Source organism: Plectropomus leopardus, chromosome 11, assembly GCF_008729295.1.
Source record: "Plectropomus leopardus isolate mb chromosome 11, YSFRI_Pleo_2.0, whole genome shotgun sequence".
Taxonomy (NCBI): domain Eukaryota; kingdom Metazoa; phylum Chordata; class Actinopteri; order Perciformes; family Serranidae; genus Plectropomus; species Plectropomus leopardus.
The window spans coordinates 15,564,808-15,591,360 of NC_056473.1; the positions used below are offsets into that span (position 1 = coordinate 15,564,808).

Below are 26,553 nucleotides of genomic sequence, written 5' to 3' on the forward strand. Positions count from 1 at the left end.
ATGTATTTAAGAAATCTCTTGCCGTCCCATATGGGATGGGCATTATACACACAGAAAAAAATGAATGAATGAATGAATATATTATAATGAATTTAAACTGAGTTCTTTGCTTCTGGGTTTTTTTCCCTGTAGAAATTCACTGACAGTCATTTTTTATTAATTTACAGCAAATTTAATTTCAAAATCTCCTTTCTCCAAATCCTGTTTTTACTGTATTTTGTAATTTTCTCACTGACTATGTCATGTGATATTGTCACTTACAGCTGGAGTGATATGTTGATTAATCATTGAGTTGATTGAACACTTAATCAGCAACAACCTTGACATTTTGTTAATAATTTCAGTCATCTTTCCTTGGTTTCAGGTGGTCATATGTGTTATTTGCTTCATTACTTTGAAATATATGATAATCAACTCAATATTCTTGGGTTTTGGTCTGTTAGTCAGACAAAAAAAATCAGTCAGTCATCTTGGGCAATTGACAATATTGATTACGAATTTAAACCTATGTTAAAAACAACTGTCAGCTGCAGCCCTTTCTGCCACTTTTCATCATTATATCTTTGTCAAACAAGACAGAGACAGTTATGTAAAGTGACAGCCATAAGGATCAGCAGGGGCACTTGAAAGAAGGAGAAAGCTGTTAATTTATTTTATTTAAAAAGTAAAATATTACTTCTTTAATTTTCAAGTGCTCTATCAGCTGAATTTGATGCTCGAGAATTACAGGTCATACTTTGTCTTTCTTGTTCTTTTCCATGTATATTTTGTACATTGACAGCTATGCTCAGCGTGCAGAGGATCCTGTGTCCTTGTTGATCACTGTAGGGTGACCGCAAGAGAAGATTTGGTTTGGGGAGGAGGAGCCTTTGGCCAGCAAGAAGAGCAAAGAGCACAAAGAGGGGAGGGGGTCTAAAAAGTCTGTTTACAACAGGCAAGGAAGGATTGTTCATGCACTGCTACTGAGGCTTCCCCTACCAGATTGTGTGTGCACGTGTGCGTGAGTAAGCATGCATGTACGTACATATGTGTGCGTGTAAAAGTGCTTGACAGATGAGCTGTGTCGAGTCCGGCGGGCAGAAAGCTGTTTCAAATATCTTTGCCGGTGCTGAGCAAATTTCTCCCCCAACCGAGGTCTCGAAACAAAAAGAGATGACAAAAATTCTCTGGCCTTTCCATAAGAAATGTGCTGCTAGCTAGCAGCCTCAGTCCAGCGCCTGCTAAGCCTCAGATATCTGAGGACAGGGGTGGAGGCACATTAGATTAACAGACTCAATGGGAGCAAAGCAAAAAAGGTTAGGTAAGCAAAAAGAAGGTAAAGTACAAGAGATCACAGCTGAATCCCACAAGTCATTCATCTCGTTTGGAAGTTTCCTCTGCTCATCAGGCACCTAATAAAGCACACAAAGATTAAGTGCTGGCTAAAAGCAAACCAGAGCTGTACCCATTTTTAATTACTTGCTTTGTAAAGTGTTAATTGTGTATGTGCATGTGTATTGTATGATGTGTATTTTATTGTTTTTCCTTATTTGTGATGTATAGCCGAAACAATACTGAAATATGTATATTTCTATTACACTGCAATTAAAAAGGACATGTTTGATATACTGTATGTGCTTTTCTAGCAGTTACAAAGCCCCTCTAGTAACATTTGATAGAAAAACAATAATAATGCGTGGCCATGAGATAACTCAACTTAAACAGTGGGATGGTTGTCTACTACGGCACTATCTTTTTTTTTTTTTGTTAAATAAAGAATAAAGATAATTATAGTCTATTTTTTATTAAAGTATAAACCTTTGTTGTTATTGTCATGGCAAATTAAATGTTAATAATAATGCTATGAGGGGCCAGAGGAGTTTACATCTACAGGAAGCCGACATGCCACTGATGGTAATGCTAAATAAAAGAGGGTAGTATGGAGCTGTCCATGGTACTGAAACACAGAGAGCATAACCACCTAGGAGGACGCTACAAATAAACAGTGGAGAAACACTATTTGACATGGGAACGCACTTCGATGAAACACAGCAACTGCCGGACCCAATTCACTCTGGGATTAACAAACAAGCAAGGCTACTGCTAGTCCCATTTTATTCCTTAAATTCCTTAATTTTATTCTTTAATTAGGTCGACGTTATTTTGTCCAAGCATTTATTTTGGTAGGCTCTATGAAGGCTTCTCTCAGATTATACAGACCTTGTTTTGCTGCTAGAAAAAACAGCCTACAGAACTTTATCAATTAGACTTACGCCTACATTTTTACTGCCAAAGTGCCTCATCTTTGAAGAACCCGGCAATTGGCGATTTTAGACCCTTTTCATCTCAGCACACCCAAAAATCAGATGGGCGAATGAAAACAAATTTTAGTTACAGTCTAGTAACTGAACACTGCAAGGCACTGTATGCATGTTATATTCTCATATGGGCCCGAGCCCTGCTAAAGGTCTGATCCTAGAATCACCCAGGCTTTGAGCAAAATGCTGCCGATGGTTTAGTTCCCTGAAATGACGGATAGCTGACGTGTCAGGGTCCAGAGCTAACAAACAAAAATCTAACAAACATTTTCCTGTTTTGCACAAATGCCATTTTTCAAGCACTTGTTGTACATGCACTTTAACATTTAACAATAACAACATTGCATTTTAAGACCATGCATTTTGAGCCGCGGAATGAAAAACTCTGCAGTAAAATCCTAACTTTCAAATAGTCGTGAGGGAACACAAAGCCACTTTACTTAATTACTGGCTGCAAACAAAGAAGCTATATCCCTGCCTGGATTCACTCTCTAATCATAACATTTTAAATAATGAATAAAGACCTTGAAATGAAATTAGTGTTTGTGAGAGGAATATTTGTGTATTTTACCACCAAAATAAACATGAGTAAAATAAAGGATTGTGCACACGGCCGTGACAAGCTTCTCTTAAAAAAAAGGAAAAGCAACATCCGCTTCATCTGCTAGGAAACAGCATACACAGCCCTTAATTAGATTTTTCTGTATGCTCCATCTCTGCACATCTTCCCCTGCAGTCATATCTGCACAAGGTATGCAAACCATATGGCTCAGGAAAAACATCTGCTGTGATGGGAGGATGGAGGCATCCTCAAACGCTGTCACTGAAGCTGCCAAGAGAGATACTGTAATTGTGTGCATTTTTTTCTTCCATTTTCTGTTATTTGAAGCGACTTGGGATGGACTGTGCCCGGACAATGGAGCCATCACTGCGTGCCAGATCTCCAATCCCACACATCCACAGCAACGACAGGACGCATCCAAGCGTCCTCAGCCTTCATGCTGAGAGTGAGTCGCTACGCTCACAGTGCTCAGCGCTTTCGGTAAAAGCCCTGGGGGCACGCTGGGGTTGGGGCTGAGGAAAAGAACTGCCTGCAGTTGGCAGTGAGTATGAAGCTGGGAAATAGGAAGAGGGCTGGAGGCGGAGATGGAGACCAGGTTATAGACAGAACTGGAGCAGGGTGCTGCTGAAGCTTCTGTTTGAAATGAAAGTGAATGATGGAGCTGAAGGGCAATGAAATACAAAGTTTCAGGTTTTAAATAGTAATAACTGACCAAATTTTGGCCTTGATTATTGGCAGCGATTTTCAGAATTTTTACGAATGTGAAATTGTTTATTTTCTTTATCCAATAGCAGGTAAAATAAATTATTGAAAATTGAGGTAAAAATTGAGGTAAAATTGCAGAGAGTTTTACACATACAAACCAAAGACTGAACATAGACAACATGCCAGCTCCCCAAAAGAAAAGGCAAAATATCTTGATTGCACCCTGTTGGCTGGTTGCAGTACAGGTCATAAACCCCGCCCTCTCCATGTTAGCATATGGCACATTCAAGTCAAATGTCATATAAACTTTTCCCAAAGATGGTTTCTGACAGTTTAGGTCGGTCTTATCATGCTGATGTTTGTTGAAGTGTTTTTTTCCCCAATGAGTTTGGTTTTAATTAATTACTCGATGCCACAAAAAGGAGGTTTGCAAATGATTGACAGCCATGTATGCCAACTGGTGTTGCACGCAGTCAATGGTGCCAATCATGATTGGTTGGATGGGTGTTTGGTAACGCGCGATCAAAATTATGTCACCAGTACAAGATTGCAGCAACGGGGATATTTTGGCTTCTTTTGGCATCTTTATGTACAGTCTCTGATACCAAAAGAGAATGCAGGCTGCAAAACATGCAAAGAAAGTAAAAGAGCAACTGCTCTTTTTTTTTAAGATACTGTTGACAAATTCTCAAATGCACCATTTAATTTAACACAGGATGCTTAAACAAAGTTTTTTGTTTGAGTTTTAAGGTTTGCTTTTTTTTTTACATTTGGCCATAAGGTTTTCATTTTTTTCTGCAAATGTATATTGGTTCCAAATATCAGTTAAAAGACACCTTTATTACTAAAAATCACTATCAGCCCTAAAAAAGCATATTGATGGATCCCTTCTGAATAGAATTTGGGAGTAACTTTAACCTAGAAATTACTTATCAGCAGTGGCAGAAGGGCATGCAGAGTGTTTGAACAACATATGCAGAACTAAACAAATGACAAAGCTGATATAGTCCCATTGCTTGATTAAAGCCTGTCAGCTTACACTTGTCTCTAATGTTTAAGTGTTTTAAATTGGAAAACGCCTGTCAAATTGTGGATGATGTCTCCCTTCCTCTATTTGATCATTTTGATGACCTCTCTCTCTCTGTTAAAGTCAAGGTCTGAGCAGTGGATTAGCGGATGAGTAAATCTACAGAGAATTGTCCAACAAGCTGACATTTACTACACTAGAAGTCAAAACTGTCTTGGGCAGAGCAAATCCTTCTATTAATTTGCCTCTTAAAATGTGACAAGGGACTTAGAAAATGCATGGGCGCACGCACACACACACACACACACACACACACACACACACACACACACACACACACACACACACACAATGCCATTACTGCCTAGATTAATGACTGGGTAGAGATATTTAATCAAATTTATTTAATAGAGAAATTGACATACTCTCAGTATAAAAAATGTCTGGTCAAGATGTATTGACTGCATTAGACCCTGAAGACAATAACCACTATTACGACTGTGAAAGTTCTGCAAAAGAAAATTACAAAAGACCCTATGTGACAAATGAGAAGCCTGTCTTGATGATGGAATGAAATGGAAACTGTGCTGTGAGTGTGGATGCTTTTTTTATTCTTCTTATGCCTTTTAAAATGTATCAATTGCAATGCGATCTAGGTCTGTATGTAACGTGTTTATTGCGTTAATCGGCAGCTGACATTCCTGTCTCTAAGGGGCTATAATGGACGTAGTTTTAAAGCTTTGATACTGGTATCACTACAACTACAAGACTTGAGGAATCCAGTAGTACCAACCATGTCATGCTCACTTCTCAGGTAGGGGGCTAAATAATGCCCCAAAGTTAGACTAAATTTTGGCAAAAAAAATGGCATGGTCATTACACAGGGGTCCCTTGACCTCTGACCTCAAGATATCTGAATGAAAATGGGTTCTGAGGGTACCCATGGGTCTATCTTTTACAGACATGCCCACTTTAAGTCCCATGCAGGTTTTTGCTGTCATTTGATTCCTAATCAAGAATTGCTTTACTACGGAAGCCCTAAAAGGACATGTTTCTATACTTTTTATTTTCTCTGTTTTCTCGTGATAACGACATAGTTCTGGTTGTTTTCTTGCGATAACGACTTATTTTTCTCGGGAAAACGAAGCCTGTTTTGTCGAGATAACAACATAATATTCTGATGATTAAGAAAACAAAACATCATGCTGGTCACTAAACAAGAGGAGGACATGCCATGCCGCCATTCTCCACGCTAATGAGGTAAGTTAAGTATATTTTTGCTTGTTTTGTGCTTTTGCAACTCTGAAGATACAACTTATGATTTCCAACCTGATGTTTTGTTGCCTTAAAGCTGCAGTTGGTAACACTGAGAAGAGAGAGAATTTGAAAGAGTACAACTCGTAGGTCCCTCCTCCTCCCTCTCTGCTTCTCCTTAGCCCCTCCACAACGCCTCCACAGGCTCGTAACTACGGCAACCGATGCGGTCACATACACAACATGGCGTACACACCGGAAAGAACGAAATACAAACAATAAAGGCAGAAATAGCGTGTTTTAATATACGCTATTTCTAATATTGCTGACTGCATTTTAGCTAGAGACGTGGTCTTTATTACATTACCTGCGTATTTATAAATAAGCAGTCTGTGTGATGCTGGTGTTCTGCCAAAAAATACTCGTCTGCCAGAAACTAACTACCGTCCATGGGAGTGTGCGCAGCCTGTTAAAGCTGTATTACCCAGTATTCATGTCTTCAGCTGCTCTCACATGGATCAAACTGTCGTAGCATATAAATACACCTAACTTTAAGTCCTTGGTAAGAGCATAGGATAAGCATCTTTGTGAAACTTTTATGTTTCTTAAAACCCAATTTTCACATGTTTGCGATTTATAGTTTGATCAGGCATGACATTTACGCTATTATAGACAATATTGTTGTTCCCGTTGTTTGTTTACATTTGGAAAGTAGTCTGTCATACTTTACGGATGGGTAATGTAAAAACAAAGGTATTATCTGCTATTTTCCTTATGAGCCTGCATTATATTACCTGTTCTATGCCTGAGATTATAACCACTCCAGTCCTTTTTATACCTTCGAAGAGCCAATACAACACACAAAAACCTGCAAAAAAGTGATTGCAGCTCCTATCTTGTCACTAAAAGGTTGTTTCTGCCTCAACATGACTTGATTTCGTTCATTAGTAATATATTTGACAGATTATAGCTCACCCAATCCCTTTTACCTGTGTAAATACCTTTAAAAGACCAATGCAACAAATAAAATGCAATTTTCAACTTGCCAAAAAGTGATTGCGGCCGTTTTGTGTTACAGTGTAACAGGTTTATGTATGTACAACTTTCCCCTTTCATGTCTATCCACATCATAATATTTTGTGAGGCGGCTGAATTTATGAGATTCACTAGATCGCAAGAAATTTCGGCCCTGATTTGCTACATAGTCTGTCCTGAATGTCTCCCACAGTAGAAACAGTATTGCCAAATCTGTAATGTGGACACATTTCACTTTTGCACAATATATACCATCTTATTGCCCAACCCTAGGCAAGAGTGTTTGTAATTTTCCTTGTGTAAATCCAATAAAAAATCTCTATTTGTAAACAATACATATAAGGGTTTATTAAGGGTCTTTCACCCACTAGTTTGTCTACATCTGATTTCTAAAGTCAGAAAAATAGTCAAATTGCTAAAAAAATAACAAGAGATATTTTATTTAAAAAAGAGTAAAACAAAGTTACAAAGTATTATTAGAAGTGATGTTAATCTGAAGTTTCTTATTTCTCATAGTTTCTAATTGTCTAGTTTGCATGTGCTATCAGCTCTTATTCTTACAGAACTAGCATTGCTAACAAGCACAAAAAGTAGGCAGCTCAGAAACATTTCGGAGGCAGAAACTGTGGTGCAAAAACCCTCTGAATGTCGTTTCTCCGGGAGAGTTTAAATGCCAACATGATTGTTCCTGTTATGCCACTCTTACCTCTGACATTCTGATTCATATCAGGCAACTATTGTACTGGGAGGGTAAACATTTGGCTGTATAATATCGCCATGAATGCAAGACTGATTTTTGAAGAGCTGAGGTAAAGGAGACACTCACGTGTTTAGAGAGGTTGTCGCTCTTGCAGTCTAAATCATACCTGTAGAGAAGAGAAGAGATGAAACGTCAGAGCAGGGGCCATGATACCATGAAAGCAACAGCATGTCCGTGACTAAAAGGCTGCCAAAACATAATTTAGTAGTCAATGACAAAAGCTTCTCTCACTCATTATTGCAAGGCACTTGGCCTGCTAATCACTGCAGAGAAGCTGTTCAGGTTTAAAGTATGCTCGTGATTACCGCACTAAAGGCTTTAGTGATCTGATTCATGTATGAAAGATACAACAACATTAGTGGCTTCAGTAGTGTTAATGGATAAAAATCTTCATACTTAACCCAGCAAATGTTCCACTTTCCAATTTCAAGTATTGATGTATTAAAAGCATTCATTCATTCGTTATTTGTAGCCGCTTATCCTGGTACGGGAGTCATAGTGGGGTTGGAGCCTGTACCAGCTCACATTGGACGAGAGGCGGGGTACAGTACAATCTGGACAGGTCCCGAGACTATATCAGACACATAATGACATACAACCATTCACTCTCAGATCTGCACCTATAACCAATTTAGAGTCACCTGTTTTAGTAGCAGTGGAATAAAAGAAAACATGCAGATATATATATATAGATATCACCATCTAACATTATTTTAAGAATAAACAAAAAAGATAGCTTAAGGATAATTTAAGAGCTCCATAACTGAAAAATGAAAATGCTGCAGTCGAAAATACTGCAAAAAAATGAAAGTGGAGACACACAAACAAACCCAGAACAAGTAGGTTTAACGTTTGGATTAAACATGTTCGGAACTCCCTGTTAAAGATTAGCATGGATGGACGGATGGATTGATGCATGGGTGGAACAAAATATTTAAATGGCATAAGAGCTATGGCACTTACATTACAGCGCATCACTTTCTTGCACTCCCGCTCCAGACAGCAAGAGTGTCAACTTAACCACAAAAACTCACTAAAACTGAACTCCCACAGCGGACAAGTGTCTTATCCTCCTGTCTGTCAAACACCTACTGCACGGCACAAGAGGAGAGAGGGGAAGAGCTGATGGCAAAATAGCCAGGGACTACGATGACTGAGCAGCATGCATCCTGATGGTCTGAATTTTGAAATGAAATACGTCCCTAGTTGCTTTTTAGAAATAAAGTAGCTGAGAAAGTCTGAAAAGCCGTTAAATATAGTGAGAAGTACACCACAACCCTGGATTTAGACACAGCATGAGTGTTTTCCAGCTGTCGTTAATCTATTTTCATACTTACTTGCCTTTACATTGCATTTAATCTTATGTTTATATCTGCTTATCTTAAGCTACAGTACGATGGTTTTGGTGAGTTGCATGTGTATTTTTGCATCTGCTTGAACATTTGCTCTGAGTACTGTGTGTGTATATATAGTGATAACTGCTGACAAGCATAGTCAAATTCCTTGTATCTGTCAACATAATTGGCCAATTAAGTTGATTCTGATTCTGACAGGACAGCTGGCAGTATTTCAAACATATTTATGAATACAGCTAAGCTTAATCACGATACGTCAGATACCACTTTAATGAAGCTTCAGAGAGAAAAGCCTCTCAGTGCTCCGTTCTAGCTTCAAGTTGCATTTGGCCAAAGCAAAGTGGTATCATGTTTGATCATGCATTTCATCAAAGCATTCTGATATTTTAAAACACTGATCGCTCTATCACAAACTGCACAGAACAAGGCCAATATTTCCAATGCCAACAGTGCACTATGTTGTGCTGCCAGGTTTCGACCCCAAATAGACTGAATTCATCCATGGAAGTGCAATGGGATTCTGGTACTGTCTGGAGGTGGAAGATACAAAGCTATTTTTTTTTTTTTACTCTTGAGAAGGACAGAAAAGAATTAAAGTTTGTGTGTCTTTGACTTCTTAGTCATGCAACTCTTTGCTCTGATCCTAAATAATCTTGACATGACAGAAAACATCTAAGAGGACATGAACACCAGGTTAGAAAATAAATACTCTGACTGTTTAAACAGCAATGCACTATGTGAACAAAATAGAAAATTTTTATTGTCTCTGTGCGAATACAGCAGGATTTGGTCAGAACTTCCATTACAATGCTACAATAAATAAGGTAAAAAAATAAAAATACAAATGAGTTAAAATATAAATATATAAAGTTACAACATAAAAAAATATTAGGCATCATAGCTTGACATCTTAATTTTCTGGCTTGTAGGATTATGTTCACACACTACCTCAGAAACACACTTTTTTTTAAGATTATTTTTTTGCCTTTATTAGAGATATGACAGCTCAAGCGTGAAAGGGGGAGAGAGAGGGGATGACATGCAGCAAAAGGCCGCGGTCGGAGTCTAACCTGCAGCTGCTGCGGCAAGGACAGCAGCCTCTGTACATGGGGCAGAAAACAAATTATATATGCTCAGAGCTCTTGTGTTAGTATTCAATACAATTATTGCAATAAACTGGCTTAAATCCCTCAATGACTGAAGGCTGTGATCTGCATGAACGAATAACTGCAAGTCTGCAATTCAGGATGGACATTTATTTTGAAAGATGGTCTTCTGTTATATTGTACTTAGAAAAGTAAATTAGGGGGGAATTAGGGGTAATGCTGGAAATATGTATAACCTGCCTTACGTGCCTTTTCACTGCAGTGATACTGCTTGATAGCAACTCAGGTCCAAGTTTGATACTTGTCAAATGATGTCACACATATGTGGGGGGGCATCCCGGCAAGCGATGCAAAGGGGCCCTATTGGAGTGTCTCGGGCGTCGTGTTTGAAGTAGTCTGTTTCCTTTTCCTCTTATGTAGCTTCTCCTATACCAATGTGATTTTTGTAAGTGAAGTGGCATGAGACCTGCTGTCAAGGGATTTGTTTTAACAAATCTTAAAAAAAAACAGTTCTTGACACTGGCCCTTACACATTTGAACATGACTTTTACATTTTTTTGACTATTTACAATGTTTTATATCTTACTTTAATGTAGAGCTGTTTGTAGTATATTGCTTCGTCCACCGCCTCCTTGCCCCGCTGTCCCTCTCTTTCTTTACTCTCTGTTTATCAGTGTTACTGCTGCTGCTGCGGTGGGACCTCTGCACTGGGAAGCAGGTGAAAGTCCACTGGCATGCACACACACACTGATAGGTCTTACTGTTAGCATTAAACTGCTAACGGTTATTAGGGGGCTCAAGAACAGAGTCAAGCTTTTTCAGTGTCAGTTACAGTTTGTTGGGACCATTGAGTCGGGTGTTAGCAGCTGCTGCTGTTAGCTCGTGTCGTGCAGATGGTTAACTAACTTTACAGAGAGCAACTTGTGAGAAGGTCCTTCAGTAGTGCCTTTAGCCTGCAACCTTCAGAAGAGCGCCAGAAAGTTTGCCAATTCTTCTAATGTTAACTTTCAATTTATGGTTTAATGGTTTAATTGAAGCTTGGCTGTTTAACTGAACTTCAAATTGCACTTGTTTTCTGCTGTCCGCTGAATTACATTCCCTCTAATATCAGTTGTTTTTTTATTTTTAATGCAAGTACTCGATACTCTATACTTATTTAATGTCAGTACCACCTACTAGCCTTTGATGTGTACAATAAGTAGAGTTCCCCTTTGAAGCATTTTTTTCTTCTTGTCCACTAAGCTTACAGTTGCCAATTTGAAAAAGAATATATCTTTCTGAAAAGTGGGGGATTTTGTAGACCTCTACCTGACAGCACTGCTGGGCTTACAAAATAAGGATTCAACACTCACAGCTTTTCTCCACCTGACATATTTGTCCATCGTATGCAGGAGCATTCATCCAAACCCACAACTAACATCATGCAAACCATGTGATCCACTCACTTCTCTGGAGAGCAATTTATCCAGCTTTATTTACTTCCCATAACCTGTCACCTTCCTGGGTGTCTCAGGTGTGCGTCAATATAAGTGTGTGTGGTGTGTGTGCAGCAGCGTGCAGCGGAGTGTGTAAAAGGGAGAGCCTGAGCGTTTCTTTCTACAGACAGCATGCCATGTACGATAAGGCGCCTGCTGACAAACTGGGAGACGCTGTGTGTCACTACAGGAGGGGGTTGGTGGGGCTCCAATACTGCGATGTTATTACTAATGTTATTCCATAAGAGCAAGGAAACACGCTGCTGTTACGCAACGCGCCAAAGGCAAAATGCACAGGTGCGCTTCATGTTCTATTCGCCCTTTGCTTCTGTCACTACCAAATGTTCATAAATGATTCACGTAATCTTATTTAATAATGAGACCCAAAGACAGAGAGAGACAGCAGGGGGGGAAGGGGGACATACTACTGATATATGTACTGTAGTCAGGTCAAATCAGTTTTATTTACATAGTCGAATATCACAAATCACAAATATGCTAGAGGGGGCTTTACAGTCTGTACAGCATACACCACTCTCTGTCCTAAGACCCTCGATTCAGATAAGGAAAAATTCGCCGTAAAACCCTTTAATGGGGGAAAAAAAAATGTAAGAAACGTCAGTAAGAACAACAAAGACGGGATCCCCATTTCATTATGAAACAGATGCCGTGTGCACAGAAAAGACATAGTAAAATTACAGCACTGATAATCAGTATGGCCAAATTACAGAAAGAATGTAAGAATTATGAAGAATGTATAATGATTTGGTTGCACATGTTCACCCACACCCACAAACACACATGACAGCGTGTGCAGGAGTACATGTCCCACGGCACCTCGTGAGTGCACATTTGCTTTGTGCGACTGAAAGTGTGTTTATGTGGATGACATCACTCTGCATCGGCACTGGGCCAGACAGGATTTCTCTTGGTCCTGTGCTGTCTGTCTGTCTTGCTGTGTAAGTGTGTGTGTGTATGTGGGTGGGGGGGTGGGGGGGTGCGGTGCTGCTCAGAGCTCCATTTGAACTGAGCAGTGATGAGTAATGATGGCACACAAACAAACGGGGCCGAAGAGGCAGGCAAACAACAGACGACAGCACTCTGACACTTGAGCTCCATTTCCTAACAGCTTTATGAAACCTTCATAAAGACTTCATTCCGAATGATGCAAGATGCTACGCATATGGTTTACTAGCGCATATTTGCTGCTATAATTGGACCTGACAAATAATCCTGTTTTACCAAGAATACTGGTCTAAAAGACAAGGAATGATGCTCTTTCAATTTTGAGTCTATGTAGCTGTTTCTCTGGAATTTAAATTCACTTGCTGTATGTTGCCCTGGACAAAAGTGCATGCCCAATTAAAAGGGTTGAATGCATCAAAAACTGGCATCACAGGCTTCACCTGCACATGTGCCGCCCTACACTCCACCTGCCATATGCAAGAGTAGGCGAATAATAAAATGCCATGAGCGAGCTTTTGCTCACAGTACTACTGTGTGGAAACGGCCACGGTGAAATCCACGTTTACATATTGCATTGTTTGCTGTCTGTGGTCAAGCACAAGGGAGAGAGAGAGAGAGAGAGAGAGAGAGAGAGAAAAGGAGAGAGAGACAGAGAGAGAGAGAGAGAGAGGATGTTACTTGACAAGGACAGATACCAAGATATGATGAAAAAAGAAACAACACTTCTTTTCTTGTCAGATTTTGGATAGCAGGGCCGTGGTAAATGACGAGATAATTTGTGATTCCTTTTTATTCGGGGGCCTTACCCATGCCGTGTGTGTAACCGCCTGCAAAACGCAAGGTCAGGCACTGGGTGCTACTCTTGTGTCCACTCTGCCAACTTTCATGAGCGCGGTGGCAGGCTTCTTCTGAGGTTGCTAAGCGACCATAAACAGCAGTGTTTTAAAGCCCTCTCACCAGAAATCCTGAGTGCAGATCTTCTTCCAAGTGTGTATTGGACCTAAAATATTGTCCAGGGGAAAGATGTAAAACTGAGGTTATCCCTGCATTAAAATGATCAGCTTCTCCCACTGATATTTCTAGAAGAAAGGGAGATATCTGCTGGCTGTGATTGGTTGTTCCTTGTCACATGACATGTGGTGTGCATTGCTGCGTTCCAAAAGTTGAACACTGTTATCTTAGTTATTCTCAATGTGGACATCCACAAATTTAATTTGTGCTATTTTACTCTTGTTTTAACTTGTTTTTAGCCTACATCTCGGATGCAAGAAATGTTTTATCGCCAAAATAGCTTTTTCTATTACATAAAACAATTTTAGTGTTATGATAGCATTTTTAATGTAAAACTACAATCTTCTGACTGCGCTTAACAGCCACATTTCTAAGTGCTAGCTCCAGTCCACCATACCGTAGACCCTAAACTGCATTAACATGACTAGCAACATACATTTCTGTTCCGAAAAGAATGTATATGTGAAAATGAACAGCATGTTTCTTAATGAGTTCAAGGTTTTTCTAAATTTCAAACTGGTTTCAATACAGAACCGAATTCTGTATTCATTATTCTCTGGAAGAAACATCTTCAAACTAGTGAAATAAACAAAGTTAATACAGCTATATCCTCCTTTTATTCCTTTTGGTAGGGTATTTCATCTCATTTTTTGAGGCTTGATCCAATTTGCCACACTTGATTAGACAACAATCCACCCGGGGGGCTTCCACTGGCTTCAGTGAGCGTCTCAAGTTTCAATTCAATTCAAAAAAGCACTGAACATGTCCTGCAGTAAGATGGGGGTTAACAGGATTTCCAGGCACAGAGAGCAGCAGAGGAAGCAAAGTGTGTCGTGGCTTTAGGGTCTTCGGGTAAGGAGAGCATGGGATAGTTCAGCAGCAACTATGCTGGTGGTTTGCGGGGTGCTCTGTGCTGTCTGACTGTATGGATGTCCTGAAGGGATGTGAGGCACTGAGTAGGAGTGCGGGAGGTGGAGGTGGTGAGGAGCTGGGCGAGCTGCAGGAGCTACAGTAAAAAGACTTCCACACCTCAGGACAGAGAAAAGCAGGGGTAACCGCTGGTTCTGTAATGAGAAATCTGAGAAATGTGTGTGTGCATTCATATTACAGCTCAACATGAGTAGCAAAGAATAAATGTGTGTCTGTGTCTGTGAGCAAGTGTGTGTTTTGGAGAATATTTCTTTTTCTGAGGGCAGGCGTGTGTGCAAGCCATGTCCTCGCTGCAAGTGATCGTAGGGCCATCAGCCCAGCAGACACTAACGGGGCTTGATGCTCACCCACTCACAACGAGCCCCACAGGGAGTCGGCCAGGGTGCGCGCACACACATACACACACACACGCACATCCACATCATCATCCATCGCCTTATTCCAATGTCAGCTTTTAACATTTTGCATGATACTGTGGAAAAAGTCTGCACTACATTCTCTTCGCAAATGGTAATATACACACAATTAAAACAAATGCACTCACTCCGACCCAGAAATATCCCTATATAGTATATCTGAACAAACATACTTACATGCCTTAAGGTACACAGACACAGACTTAATCTTACGCAGATTGTATATATACACGCTCCTACAACCAAGAGCTAGCATCTTTCCCTGACCTTCACTGTAACCTCCCACAGCTTGTAAGCAGCATGTGGCCCCTGCTGACAGGCCAACAAGTAAACAAACAAAAGAGCAGTTCCATATTTCATGAGCTATCGTGGGAAAACGTGTGAGGCTGGAACACAATAGAAAAAATACAGATTATCATAATTACTTGGACAGCTCAACTTTTTGGGCAACATGAGAAAATATGACTTTTTAACTTTTAACAGAGGCGTGACTCAAAGTACAGGTGTATCTGAAGTGGATCAGACAGCATGTAAATATTCTATTTATTTCTAAAATTAATATTTTTTCTGTCAATCTCAGTGCACGTCAACAAAATGAACCAATCAGGTCAATTTATTGTAAATGTATGTCAGTGAAATCACATGAACAGCTAATAAGCCAAAGAAGGATTGCTGCCAATTTAGCAACCAGGTAGATTACAAAAATGTTATTCTTTTGTCTTCATGACAAAAAATAGCTTTGCTACAACTTGCATTGTTGCCTCCACTTTAAATGGATTGTTTGCTAATTTTAACGAGATTTTTATCATAACAATGTGGGTAGTATGTGTAAGTGAATTAGGTGAATTAATAATTCTTTTTACTAATTATCTTTTTTTTCTGACAGCCATACTTTTAACAATTGGTGTCTCTTTTAGAGGTAGTGTCCCAAGAGTCCCAACAAACTCTTGAGCAGATTAGAATGCCACGGCCCGTTTGTCTGTTTTCCGTTGTCACGTAGTATTTCAAATTTAATTTAAAACATGTAATTTAATTTGCAAAAGTATTTGCTTCTTTCTACAGCAGAGAGAGCCTAGTCTTTTGAAAAGACAATCTTTCCTTCAGTGAAATACTTCTTAAGTGCCATATTTTTGGAATTGGTATAATGTTCATGTCTTTTTCAAGGGGGAATTCTCTCATTGAACAAAATGCTTGCAGCCACTTAGATTCTTTGAGAGCTCCCTCAAAGAGCAGAGCCTCTTCTGCTAAATCTTACTGTATAACTATATGATACAAATGTTTATTTCCTTGACATGTCTCTGAATAAATTTTAACTACTGTGCCACAGGTTCCAGTTCACTGGATCCATGCCAAATAACTTTTTTGATTAAATTTAAGGAGTTAGACTTTCTTTTAGGGGGATATAAGGTTTAGGAACAGAACTGATATATGTTTGTGTTGCCTCATACAATACAAACTTATATAACTGTAAATCTTGTGAATATCAATGAAAATGTGCTAATTATGTTTACAAATTATACTACAACATAAAATGCATGAAGGAGGAGAACATTATGGGGCCTCAAAATTAGCTCTGAGGGACCCCAGAGGCATTTGCAGTCTGCAGTGATAGTTGAAGTATTTTCAGTATTTTCAGTCTTAACAGAACGGGTTCTACTTGAGCGCTAAGGTCTAACCTGGTCTAAACTCTGTGCTGACCCAGAGGATACCCACCATGTGCTTTAGGCAGTATATTAAAACTATATGATCAGCTGTGTCAAAGTCTGCACTTAGGTCTTAAAGGACTAAGACCGAGCAATTTCCTGCATCTGCTGTTGAAAGGAGGTCATTTATTATAATCATAGGGGCTTTTTTTACGCTGCATAGCCTTCTAAAATATGATTAAAATTAATAAAAAAAACTGTTGGAAATATTTAATAAAGAAAGAAGAAGAAGAAACTGACAGGCATTTAAAATATATTGACTTTTGTAGGTTGTGTAATTGCTTGCTTGATGATTCAATTAACATACAACTGTGAGGGCAAACTTGTCTTTTAATGAATGCCAGAGAAATTAAGAGAAATGAGCAATAATATAAATGGATCATAATCACAAAATTCGATGTATGATTCACTGCATGCACACAGCCCTATTTTGTCTCAAAGCATTGTATGAATGGGATGAATTCAAATGGAAATGCTGGTAGAAAAAGTGGCATGAAAACTTGTCTTTTATTTAAAAGGGAGAAGACTTACATCTCCCTCTGTGCAGTCCATGAATATTTCAGTCGTAGCTCAACTTTGCTCCACACAGAGCAGCACCCACGCCTGCGCAACACACACAAATACACAACGACAAACACACCAACACGCATAAGTCAACTGTTAACTCACAGGTCAAAGCGTAGATTCTGCCTCTCCTCAAAGAAATAGTCCAGGATGAATTTGCGGACAAAGTCAGGGTTGAGGGTGTTGTCTATGACTTCTGTCCTGCCGAACTGGAAAAGAAGTGAGACAGGTGATGTGTAATTACCAGGTGCAAGACTCATTCGACAGAAAAACGACAATAACCTAAAAAATAAACTGCCCTTTATAATGCAATACAATAAAGTAGTGGTCCAATATACTGAACTTTAAAAATACCATTATTGTTGACACTGTCACAAAAAAAATCTCTTAACATAAAGCCAATAAACTACATGTTAATTGCTTAATGTCCTAAGTGAAATGAAGTACCCGTATAGTAAAGTTAAATAAAGTATTGTCATGAATAAATAAATCAAAGCAGAACTCATTGTGCTTTTATTTTGCAGGACCCAGCTCATCTTAGGCCAATAGTGTTGATGTTTTTGCTGTGGACTTGAAGCTTCTGGTCAACAGTTGGATGTTAGCATTAGCAGAAAGTTCAACCGTAACTGTATGAAGATTCATCCACTGTGAGGTGAAAACAATCAAACAACTCTGCTGTTATATAAATTTTCTCATTTCTCATTATATATTGCAAAGATTTATAAGTCGCACTAGGGCTCTGTGGTTGCAAAATGTGACTAAATATCACAATCTGAAGCTCTGCAAAAGACCTGCTTTTTGTGTGTGTGTCTGCAGGAGGCGAAGAGCTGTGGGAGAGAGAGGGAAAAATGAAACGCTGAAGCTAGCCTCATCCCAGTGACTAAAAAAATTAAAAAATAAAAAAAGATGAGAAAACTGATATTCAATGTTTGTGATAAAGTAATTTTATACATCGCACGTGGAACAAGCCGAGATTCATCAAGTATATTCTTATATATTCACCCACCCCTTGTTCTCTGTCTGACTTTTCATACCCAAACCACTTCAAAACAACAGAGGTGGCCCCTTGTTTGGGTGCGAGGTCCTCCTTATTTTGATTGGGCCGGTCAGCGTCAGTGTCATGTGCTGAATCCCTATGTTCAGTATCGCTTTTCAGCTCCTCCATGTTTGTTTCTTTTGGTGCTGTTTATTGTGTAGATGCCGCCTCGGCCACACGGACGGACGCAAAGTGTTAGCAGATGACATACATGAAATAAACGATATAGCGATATATGAAATGATAGGCGATTTTTTTATCCATGACCCACCATCAACACTGACACATCATGAGGAGAGAGTCCAACATAAATGTCAACAACTGCAGGTTTATAAATGAGTCAGACTCAGTTTGGTGGGGACGGAGGACTGTTGTCAGAGAATACCACAGCAAGCAAACTCGTCATATCTAACGTTATAAAATCAGCTGCTGACAACTGCTGACAACAACTTTTCTATGCAACGTCTAAAACGGTTTTGTATCGTCGGAAATCTTTGGTGTGAACTGGGCTTTAAATGTCCACAAATTGATACTTTATACTAGATAAATCATTTTGATGCCAGTAATAAAATGGCCAGTGCTACCTCAACACCTTTGCCCCATCAGAATAGCCACATTTTCTCCCCATTTTTTATACATTCAATCATTTTGTCCTCTTAAATGAACATTAAAGCTTAACGGACCTGATATGGTTTGCGTGGACGTCAAACCATTACTCATGTGATCATCTGAAGTGCTCATTTAGTAATTTAATTAGAGTCAAGTTGGTCAGTCTGACTAATAATTGATAATGGCTAAGCTTGCCAGTGGGATATTGGAATCATGCATACCACATCCATTATGGGGCCGTGGAAAAAAATAGCCCAAGTTTACATAGACTCTTCAAAAAATGAGTCCTTGGGCTCATTTCACAATATTTGCAACATGCAAGCTGCAATGTGAGAACACTTCCTCCCCTTTATTTCTGCATGAGTTAAAACAACGCTTGTGACCCTTTATGACTCACAAACGAATCTGCAATTCGCAAGCATCAATTATATGTCAAATGTAAAGCTGCCACTTTTTGCAATCTGCATGTAAGCAGTGCTTATAAATCACTTTTGTGGAACAGGCTCCTGATCAGAGAGACCCGAGGATAATTACACCTGCTCTAGTGTCTAGAATGCAATCAACCTGAACACAGAGCGAGAGCACCAACACAATAAATATAATTTGAACAAATCAAGACCCTCCCAAGTCTCACTTACTGGGAACTAAGAATCTGAAAATACCTCTAGTTTACATGGCATACACTTACTCTGTTTTTGTCACACAGACACAAAAATGCTCTACGAAGGACAAAGCAATGTCATCAAACATTTTTACACTTTCTGAAAAGAGACGCCTATATGTGATTTGTATGGCAAAAAAAATGGACAAAACCAGAGTAAGCTTGGGTTAATTTTATAAACTTTAATCGACACACTCATCCAACAAGCTTAATCCAGCATTTCTTAGGGAAAAAAAACAGCATTACTTGTTGTGCTCTTATCATTTCATAGATACTGTAAGCTGGCTCACTGGCCAGCTGCCCAAAAACGTATTGTATTTCTTCGATATGACTTGTGAAAAGATGCCATTTAAGCTCCTTGGAAGTTCTCAGTGGATATAAATTAGTCCCCCACCACCGCACCCGTGTACTCACCTCTCTCCATTCCCTGTTGGCTATTCCTTGAGTGTACAGCACACAAACTGTTGAATTAGAAACAGAGGAGAGGAGAGAAACAAGAGAGGGTAAGATTGATTGAAGAGTTTGAACAAAAACACTGAGAAGTCAGCTGAGAGCGTGTTCTTTCCCAGACCCCAACATGAGAGGAAAACTCCCTAATTAAATGTCAGTAGGACTTTGCCTTGCAGCATGATGATATTTTAGAGAGCGGGAGAGGAGGGAGGGAAGGGGGTGGATGGCGATGGGGTTACTGAGTGTTTGTGTAGGTGGAGAAAAGTCCTCCTCATTGACATTCGAGCGGTCCGAGGGAGTCTTGGAGTGTTTTTTTTTTTTTTTACGGACCACTAGTGAATACACAGCCAGGCAATCAGCTGGCACTAAAATGACATTTAATTTGCATTCCAGCAGCCTTTACTGTATTCACACACACATCTGTCACATGGCAGCGACTCACAACTCTGAAAACCCTCGAGACCAGACACTTGGTAATCTATTTTAACTGGTAAAATGTTTACATAATGAAAACGTGCGTGGTGGAATAATGGAAATGCTATAACTACACTTGTGTTAACATGATCAAATTATAGTTAAAGTCCCCCTTTAGATACTTTATAAAGTATGTAACAAAAGTCTGAAAAGGGGCCAGAATTTAAAAATTTTAAATGTGGCATCACGCCAGACTAACACACCGCAAACTGCCCTGGTTTTCTATGGTTGCAGTTTACTGCTGTAATCTAAGCTCCATCCTTTAAGAATAATCTTTTAAAACACATCTCATGAGAATGGCAGAGCATCCCGTTTCCGACCCATTCCACCTGAGCAACAATGATCACTAACTCTAAAAGGCCACAACAAAAACAACCTCTGTGTGTCCTTGTCCTCTCTGGATGCACGAAAGCACTAAAAAAGAAATGGAAAAAAAAACTAACAACACACATGAAGCTGTTAGCTTGTGCAGAGTGGTAAGTAACCAGTGGTCTGGCCAGGTGGTAGACCATCCTTTGGGACCAATGGTGTGGCTGGTGAACTGGTTAGGTTCTGTAGCTCAGTGGTCACAGACACTAATCTGCAAAACGTTAGCTGGTTTGCAATCAACGCATGTCCATCATTGGCCAGGTGTAATTTAACAAGATACTAAACTTGTGCCTGTCCACCACTTTTTAATATTAAATCCCAATCTTGTGCTAATACAAACTGATTGTTGCCTTGTAAGAATTCTTCAGTTCTACTTTGGCCTTTCTTTCTTTCTAGTTTCAGTGTCCCATTTTGTCACACGGTTGTCATTTTCCTGTTAAGACTGTCAGAGGCAGACACAGGGAAGAGGAAGAGAAGAAGAAAAAAAATGCTTATCAACTTCCCACTGAAGACAAGATCACAGGAAGTTACTGTACCTGGCCAAGAAATAGTCTGAAAGATAACCCCTCCAAAAACCACATTATTTTTAAACTTTTATATGGATTTCAGTATGATGGTAGATATTGCTTGGTATGTTGACCTTTGCTTGTTTACTGCTTTAAATGTTGCGTCTCCAGAGAGAATTATTAGATCATGAATTTCATTATACTATATGATGAGTAGTTAGTGAGTTTGGACACAGTTATGAAAAAAACACATTAGTAGTGTTGAGGGACAAGTAGTGAGGTAAAGATTATCCCTGAATACTGAAAACTTTTTTTGAAGGACTAAATACTCTTACGAGTTATGAAAGCTAATCTAACTATTGCAAAAACTCTTCAAATTACATCATCAGCAAGGCTTCCACTGAACTGCCACAAAGCTAATGAAACACATGTAACCCGCCTACTTATGGTTATACTACCCTTACATTTCAAAGAGTAAATAAAAAGATTTTCACAATGAACAGAATGCTACTTCCATATTTTGACCCTTTTCAAACCGGCTGTTTGTGTACAAAATTCAACAGGTTAACTTTGACAGAGTTAAAGGATGAAGACAGGAATTTACATTTTATCTACAGGAGAAAAGCTCAGTGACTACATTTACATGCAATATGACAACATTACTAATTTGATTTGGGTCATGTAAACAGAATATTGCGTTTGGGTTTTCTGAATTAGACCGTATTTTAAATATAGCATTTTCAGATAGGACAGATTATTTGGGTATTAGGAGCATTCTTTGGACATATATAAAGCGCATTTGGAATATGCGTCTCAGCTGGGGTTTTAACCGCAGTTTGCCACACATGGCCTCTTACCCGTTTACTGTCAGCTCTGTGCATTGTACACTAAACAACTCAGCATGTTTGCAAGCCTGGGGTAGAGATGCAAAGCCCACATTTTTAGGCAGAATTATAAACAAACCAACTATTACACATGAAAGATTTTGATATCAACAAGTTTTTGGATGTGTACAAATGTCACAACCCCCAACTTTTTAGTGGTCTTATAAACAGATTAGTAGGAATATTGCTGCAAAAGAGGGCACAACAAGAGGAGTAAATGAGTAAACGAGCACCAGCCAAACCTCAAACAAAGGAAACAAAATAATGTATGATAAGAGTGAAAACACTGGAAAATAGAAAAGGAGGAGTTTTGAACAACTAATATGACAGCCATGTGCTCTTAGAAGAGTTCTAGTAGCAGCTCTGTGTGTGAACATAAGACTGTTAAAACACAGTGAGAAGAGCTTGCAGTGGCAGTACATCATGACTGTATGTCATTATTTATTAGCTAAATCTGTTTCAATTGCACTTGGTCACGTTTGCTTTTAATCAAACTTTTCCACCTCCAACCACGGTAAAAACTTTTTTGCTCAATTTTCCAGAATTGAAAATACGCATAAAAAGAGGTGGATTGAAATGCAGCTTTTGAAGTCAAAAGATGAAACCATTTAAATGCAGCATAAAAACTCAAAAATCAGGGTCCTAGAAAAAACATGAGGTAATCAGACATTCTAAAAAAAGAACTGGTGACATCTGATAATAAACACACCTTCCACTGAGACATGCATTATCATTAATTACAGCATTAATTAATTGTAAATTTATGCCTGAGTTAATGTATGAGCTACCACCTACTGATGAAATAGCATGACTGATTTAATCATGGATTCATTAACAGTTCTGACTGTGGGTGAAAATCATCCTATCTCATGAATTCCAGTTTTCTTCCCCCTAAAACTCACTTTTCCATCTTTTAGAAAGAAGCTCCCGCTGAGCCCAGGTACGCTATATTATTACTAATATTTTGTTTCTTTCCGATTCACAGCCGTGTTGAAAATGTCACACTGTTTTTGAGTGTAAACACAAAAAACCCCCCGACAAATGGCGTAATTACCCTGCTTCTGGTGCGGCGGCAAACATGCTGTCAGTCTGGATGTTGTATATGTTGCGTTGTGGGTGGTGTTCAGCGAGCCTGGGCTCAGCTGGTTGAATATACAGTCATCCTTTAATCTTGCAATGAAGCATCGGATGACACATGGTCGCTGCGTTATTGTGAGGGGGGGACTGCGATACATCAATCACACACCCATAAATAGCGATGTATCCTCGCCATCTGTACTGCCGCACATTCAACTCTTTATGCATCGCGCTGACAATGAGGGAGAAAGCTTGACAATAGCCCTACTAACCCCATCTCTGTTTCGAATGTTGGAAATATTGACAACGTTTCCTTTGACAATGTTCTTGTCTGCTTAACGCCCTTTTCTAATCTGCTGAAGCACACCGATCAAAGCACATCAACATTCCTGCACACACACATACAAACAAACAAAAACACTGGATTGTTGTCCAGCTTTATAAGCTAATATGAATATGGTGCGTGAGCCTGCCTGAGGCCCTGGATGTGTGCACTTTCTGTGTGTGTGTGTGTATGTGGCTCTGCTGAGGCGGTCTAATGCTGTGTGACTGGGGCCAGTGCTGTCAGCAGAGCAGAGACATGGACGCAGCACAAGTGCCTCCTTGCATAAATGTTGGGGCGGGCAGGGATGCTCATCCTCCTCTCCCACCGTCTGACACTTAAAGGTCCAATCCGTGATTCCGGGAGCCCATCAATTATGGGTTCACACACACCGGCCAACACTTGAAATACCTTTGGGTTTGCTGTGTAGCACCTAGATGGCAAAGCATTGAATATTTCTGGAATGAAGCATGGTGATGCTAAAAGAAGGCATGGTACCCAAACCCCAGATGAATGGAGGGATTAAAAAAAGAAACATATATTTCAACTTTATCATTTCATCACAACTCAGAGAATTTTCCTCCCATCGTGTTTTTTATTTTTAGAGGGCTTTTAACAGACAGGACTGTCACAGTCCGTTTCAAAAAACAAAGCTGGCACGACAGTTGAAAACAGCAAGGAACTCCTTTGTAATCTTCATGCTTGTGTATGAACATGTGCACATGTACTTGAGTATGACAGGCTCTGTTCTCTGTATTTAGCCAGGCTGGATTTCATTTTTAACAATCGTCTTGAGAAGGTAGAGAACATCAACTGATATCTTTTTCAATTTTTATTAATTAAAAGGAAACAATTACTGTCTCTTTAGCAAAAAAAGGCAAAGTTCTCTAATACTAAATGTTGTCTAAGTACAAGCAGACCATAGATAAAAAATAATTTCACCTGGGTAAATAAAGATAGAAATCCTATTAGTACTGCAGATTTGGGGTGTTTTCGTGTGTTTGTGTTCGTGACTGAGTGAAGCATTTGTAATGTGTAACATGGAATATGTGTTCATAATATGCCTATCAGTGAATATGAGAGTCAGAGAGTGAATCTGTCAGCTAATCCATGATTTTGTGGTGTATTTGGGAAGCATTTTGCACAGCTGCTTCAGATAAGCGCTGAACAGCCTGCACAAATGATGTCCGAGATTGTAGGTTTTTTGTTTTTGCTTTTTTTCCCCGAGTAAATAATGAATCCAAACTATATTGAAGACTGAAATCAGCCTCTGAGTGGTTAGGCCTTAGTACTTAAAAACTAAACATAAAACTGTGGAGTTTTTTTTTGTTCTGTGTTTCTCCTAGTTATCTACTAGAAATTAGCACCTAATTCAATGCATCTCTTTATTTGCTGTGAAGTTTACCAGATAGCTGATAATCAGACCTCAGCTTGCTGTCCATGGTGCTGAAATATGCACTAAAATCAGTATGATTTCACTGCTCTCTCGTCGTGCATTATATGCAAACAAACAGAGCTATGTTTGTTAAAACAGTTGGGAACGGCATACTAGGTCCTTAATGTCATGTCACATTGCTTTTACTTGGCTTTTGTTGAAACAATGCCCCTGAAGCAGCTATACAAAAACTTTGCCTAAGTAAAACAGTCAATAGTAAATCCATCAAAGAATAACCCCTGGATCCGATTGCATAATATTTTTTTGCATTTTGAGTTGGTCACTGTCAAATTGGATCAGAGTTTTAATTTCTTGCTGTGATTTGGCCAAAAGACATACCAATCGTCAACCAATCATAGCTTGCCATCTTTCACAGCTTGCGTGATGTGCATAGGTGATCAGGAAAGGAATGATCGGGGCGAAGCCCTCTGCTCCACCTGACAGCATCAACAATGAAAGTGTAGGCATAATGTTTTAGGACCTTACTTGTTGGTTAAGTTGGGCCCTGTCTTTTTCCTTCCAACTCTGTAGAAACAAGCTTTGGTTCATCAGCTGTGTAATGCTATTGTTACATAAAATGCCAGTTTTTGGTATATGACAGTTTCAGATACACTGTGTAAAATCTGTATTAAAAAAAGAAAAAAGGTTTGACACTGGGCACTAATGTTTATATGTTTAAGGCAAAATCATTCCCTAGAAATGAGAACCAAGTCTGCATGTTTACAAGGGAAACACTTTAGGTTCCTCTATCAAGGCAAATTGCAGTTGTATTGCAGGCTGGGCCTTTTAAAACCACTGGGCCAGTTACCAAATTGAACCCCTGCTGTCAAGGGAGTGAGGAGGGTGTGTGTGTGTGTGTGTGTGTGTGTGTGTATTCTTTCATCTGTAGAAGGAAAGTGACTGGTTTGAGTGTGAGGATGATCTGGTTCCCCTCACTCACGTTGGGAGAGAGAACAGTGACGAATACGACCCCTGACATATGCAAATGCCTACTGATTCACACAGTTAAGGCAGAGCGCACGTGCATCTGTGTGTGTGTGTGTGTGTGTGTGTGTGTGTGTGTGCATACATACTTGCGTGTGTGCTTGCATCTGTGTCCATGTGGTGCATGCAAGCCCGTGTTGGTACAGTTAAAATCTGCCTGCATGTGGTGGATGTTTGTCTTTGGATATTTCTGTTTGTCTGCAGAATTTAATGTGCACGTGCCTGTGTATGTGCTGTGTGTTTGGCCTGCTGGGAGCTATAGTGTGTCCTGTGTGTGTGTGTGTGTGTGTGTGTGTGTGTGTGTGTGTGCGCGTGTGTGCCTGTGCGTGTGTGTGTGTGTGTGCAAGTGCATGTGCGTGTGTGTGTGTGTTTGATGACGGAAAGGCTTACTTGGATCAGACTTGGAGAATGTGTCTCTGTCCAGCAGGTTTCTGAAAAACAAGAAAAAAAAGAAACACATTGACATCAAACTAATCGCACAGCTCTCCCAATCAAACAAAGTAAGCAGAACTAGAAAGTTATTAAATCACTAAACCTCGCCTTAGTAGCTCCCTCACTGACCCTGACAACTGGTGTAACT

At 39.5% G+C, this 26,553-nt stretch overlaps 1 protein-coding gene across 1 annotated transcript in view; it reads right to left on the reverse strand.

Annotated features, from left to right (window-relative positions):
• Positions 1 to 26,553, reverse strand: part of LOC121950125 (copine-8-like) — a 77,528-nt gene that overhangs the window by 35,376 nt on the left and 15,599 nt on the right. Inside the window, exons 3-6 of the mRNA XM_042496043.1 lie at positions 26,364 to 26,404; positions 19,887 to 19,933; positions 17,272 to 17,375; positions 7,707 to 7,746 (exon numbers count right to left, since the gene is read on the reverse strand). Of these exons, the coding sequence (XP_042351977.1) occupies positions 7,707 to 7,746; positions 17,272 to 17,375; positions 19,887 to 19,933; positions 26,364 to 26,404 (232 nt within the window). The remainder of the gene's footprint in view (positions 1 to 7,706; positions 7,747 to 17,271; positions 17,376 to 19,886; positions 19,934 to 26,363; positions 26,405 to 26,553) is intronic.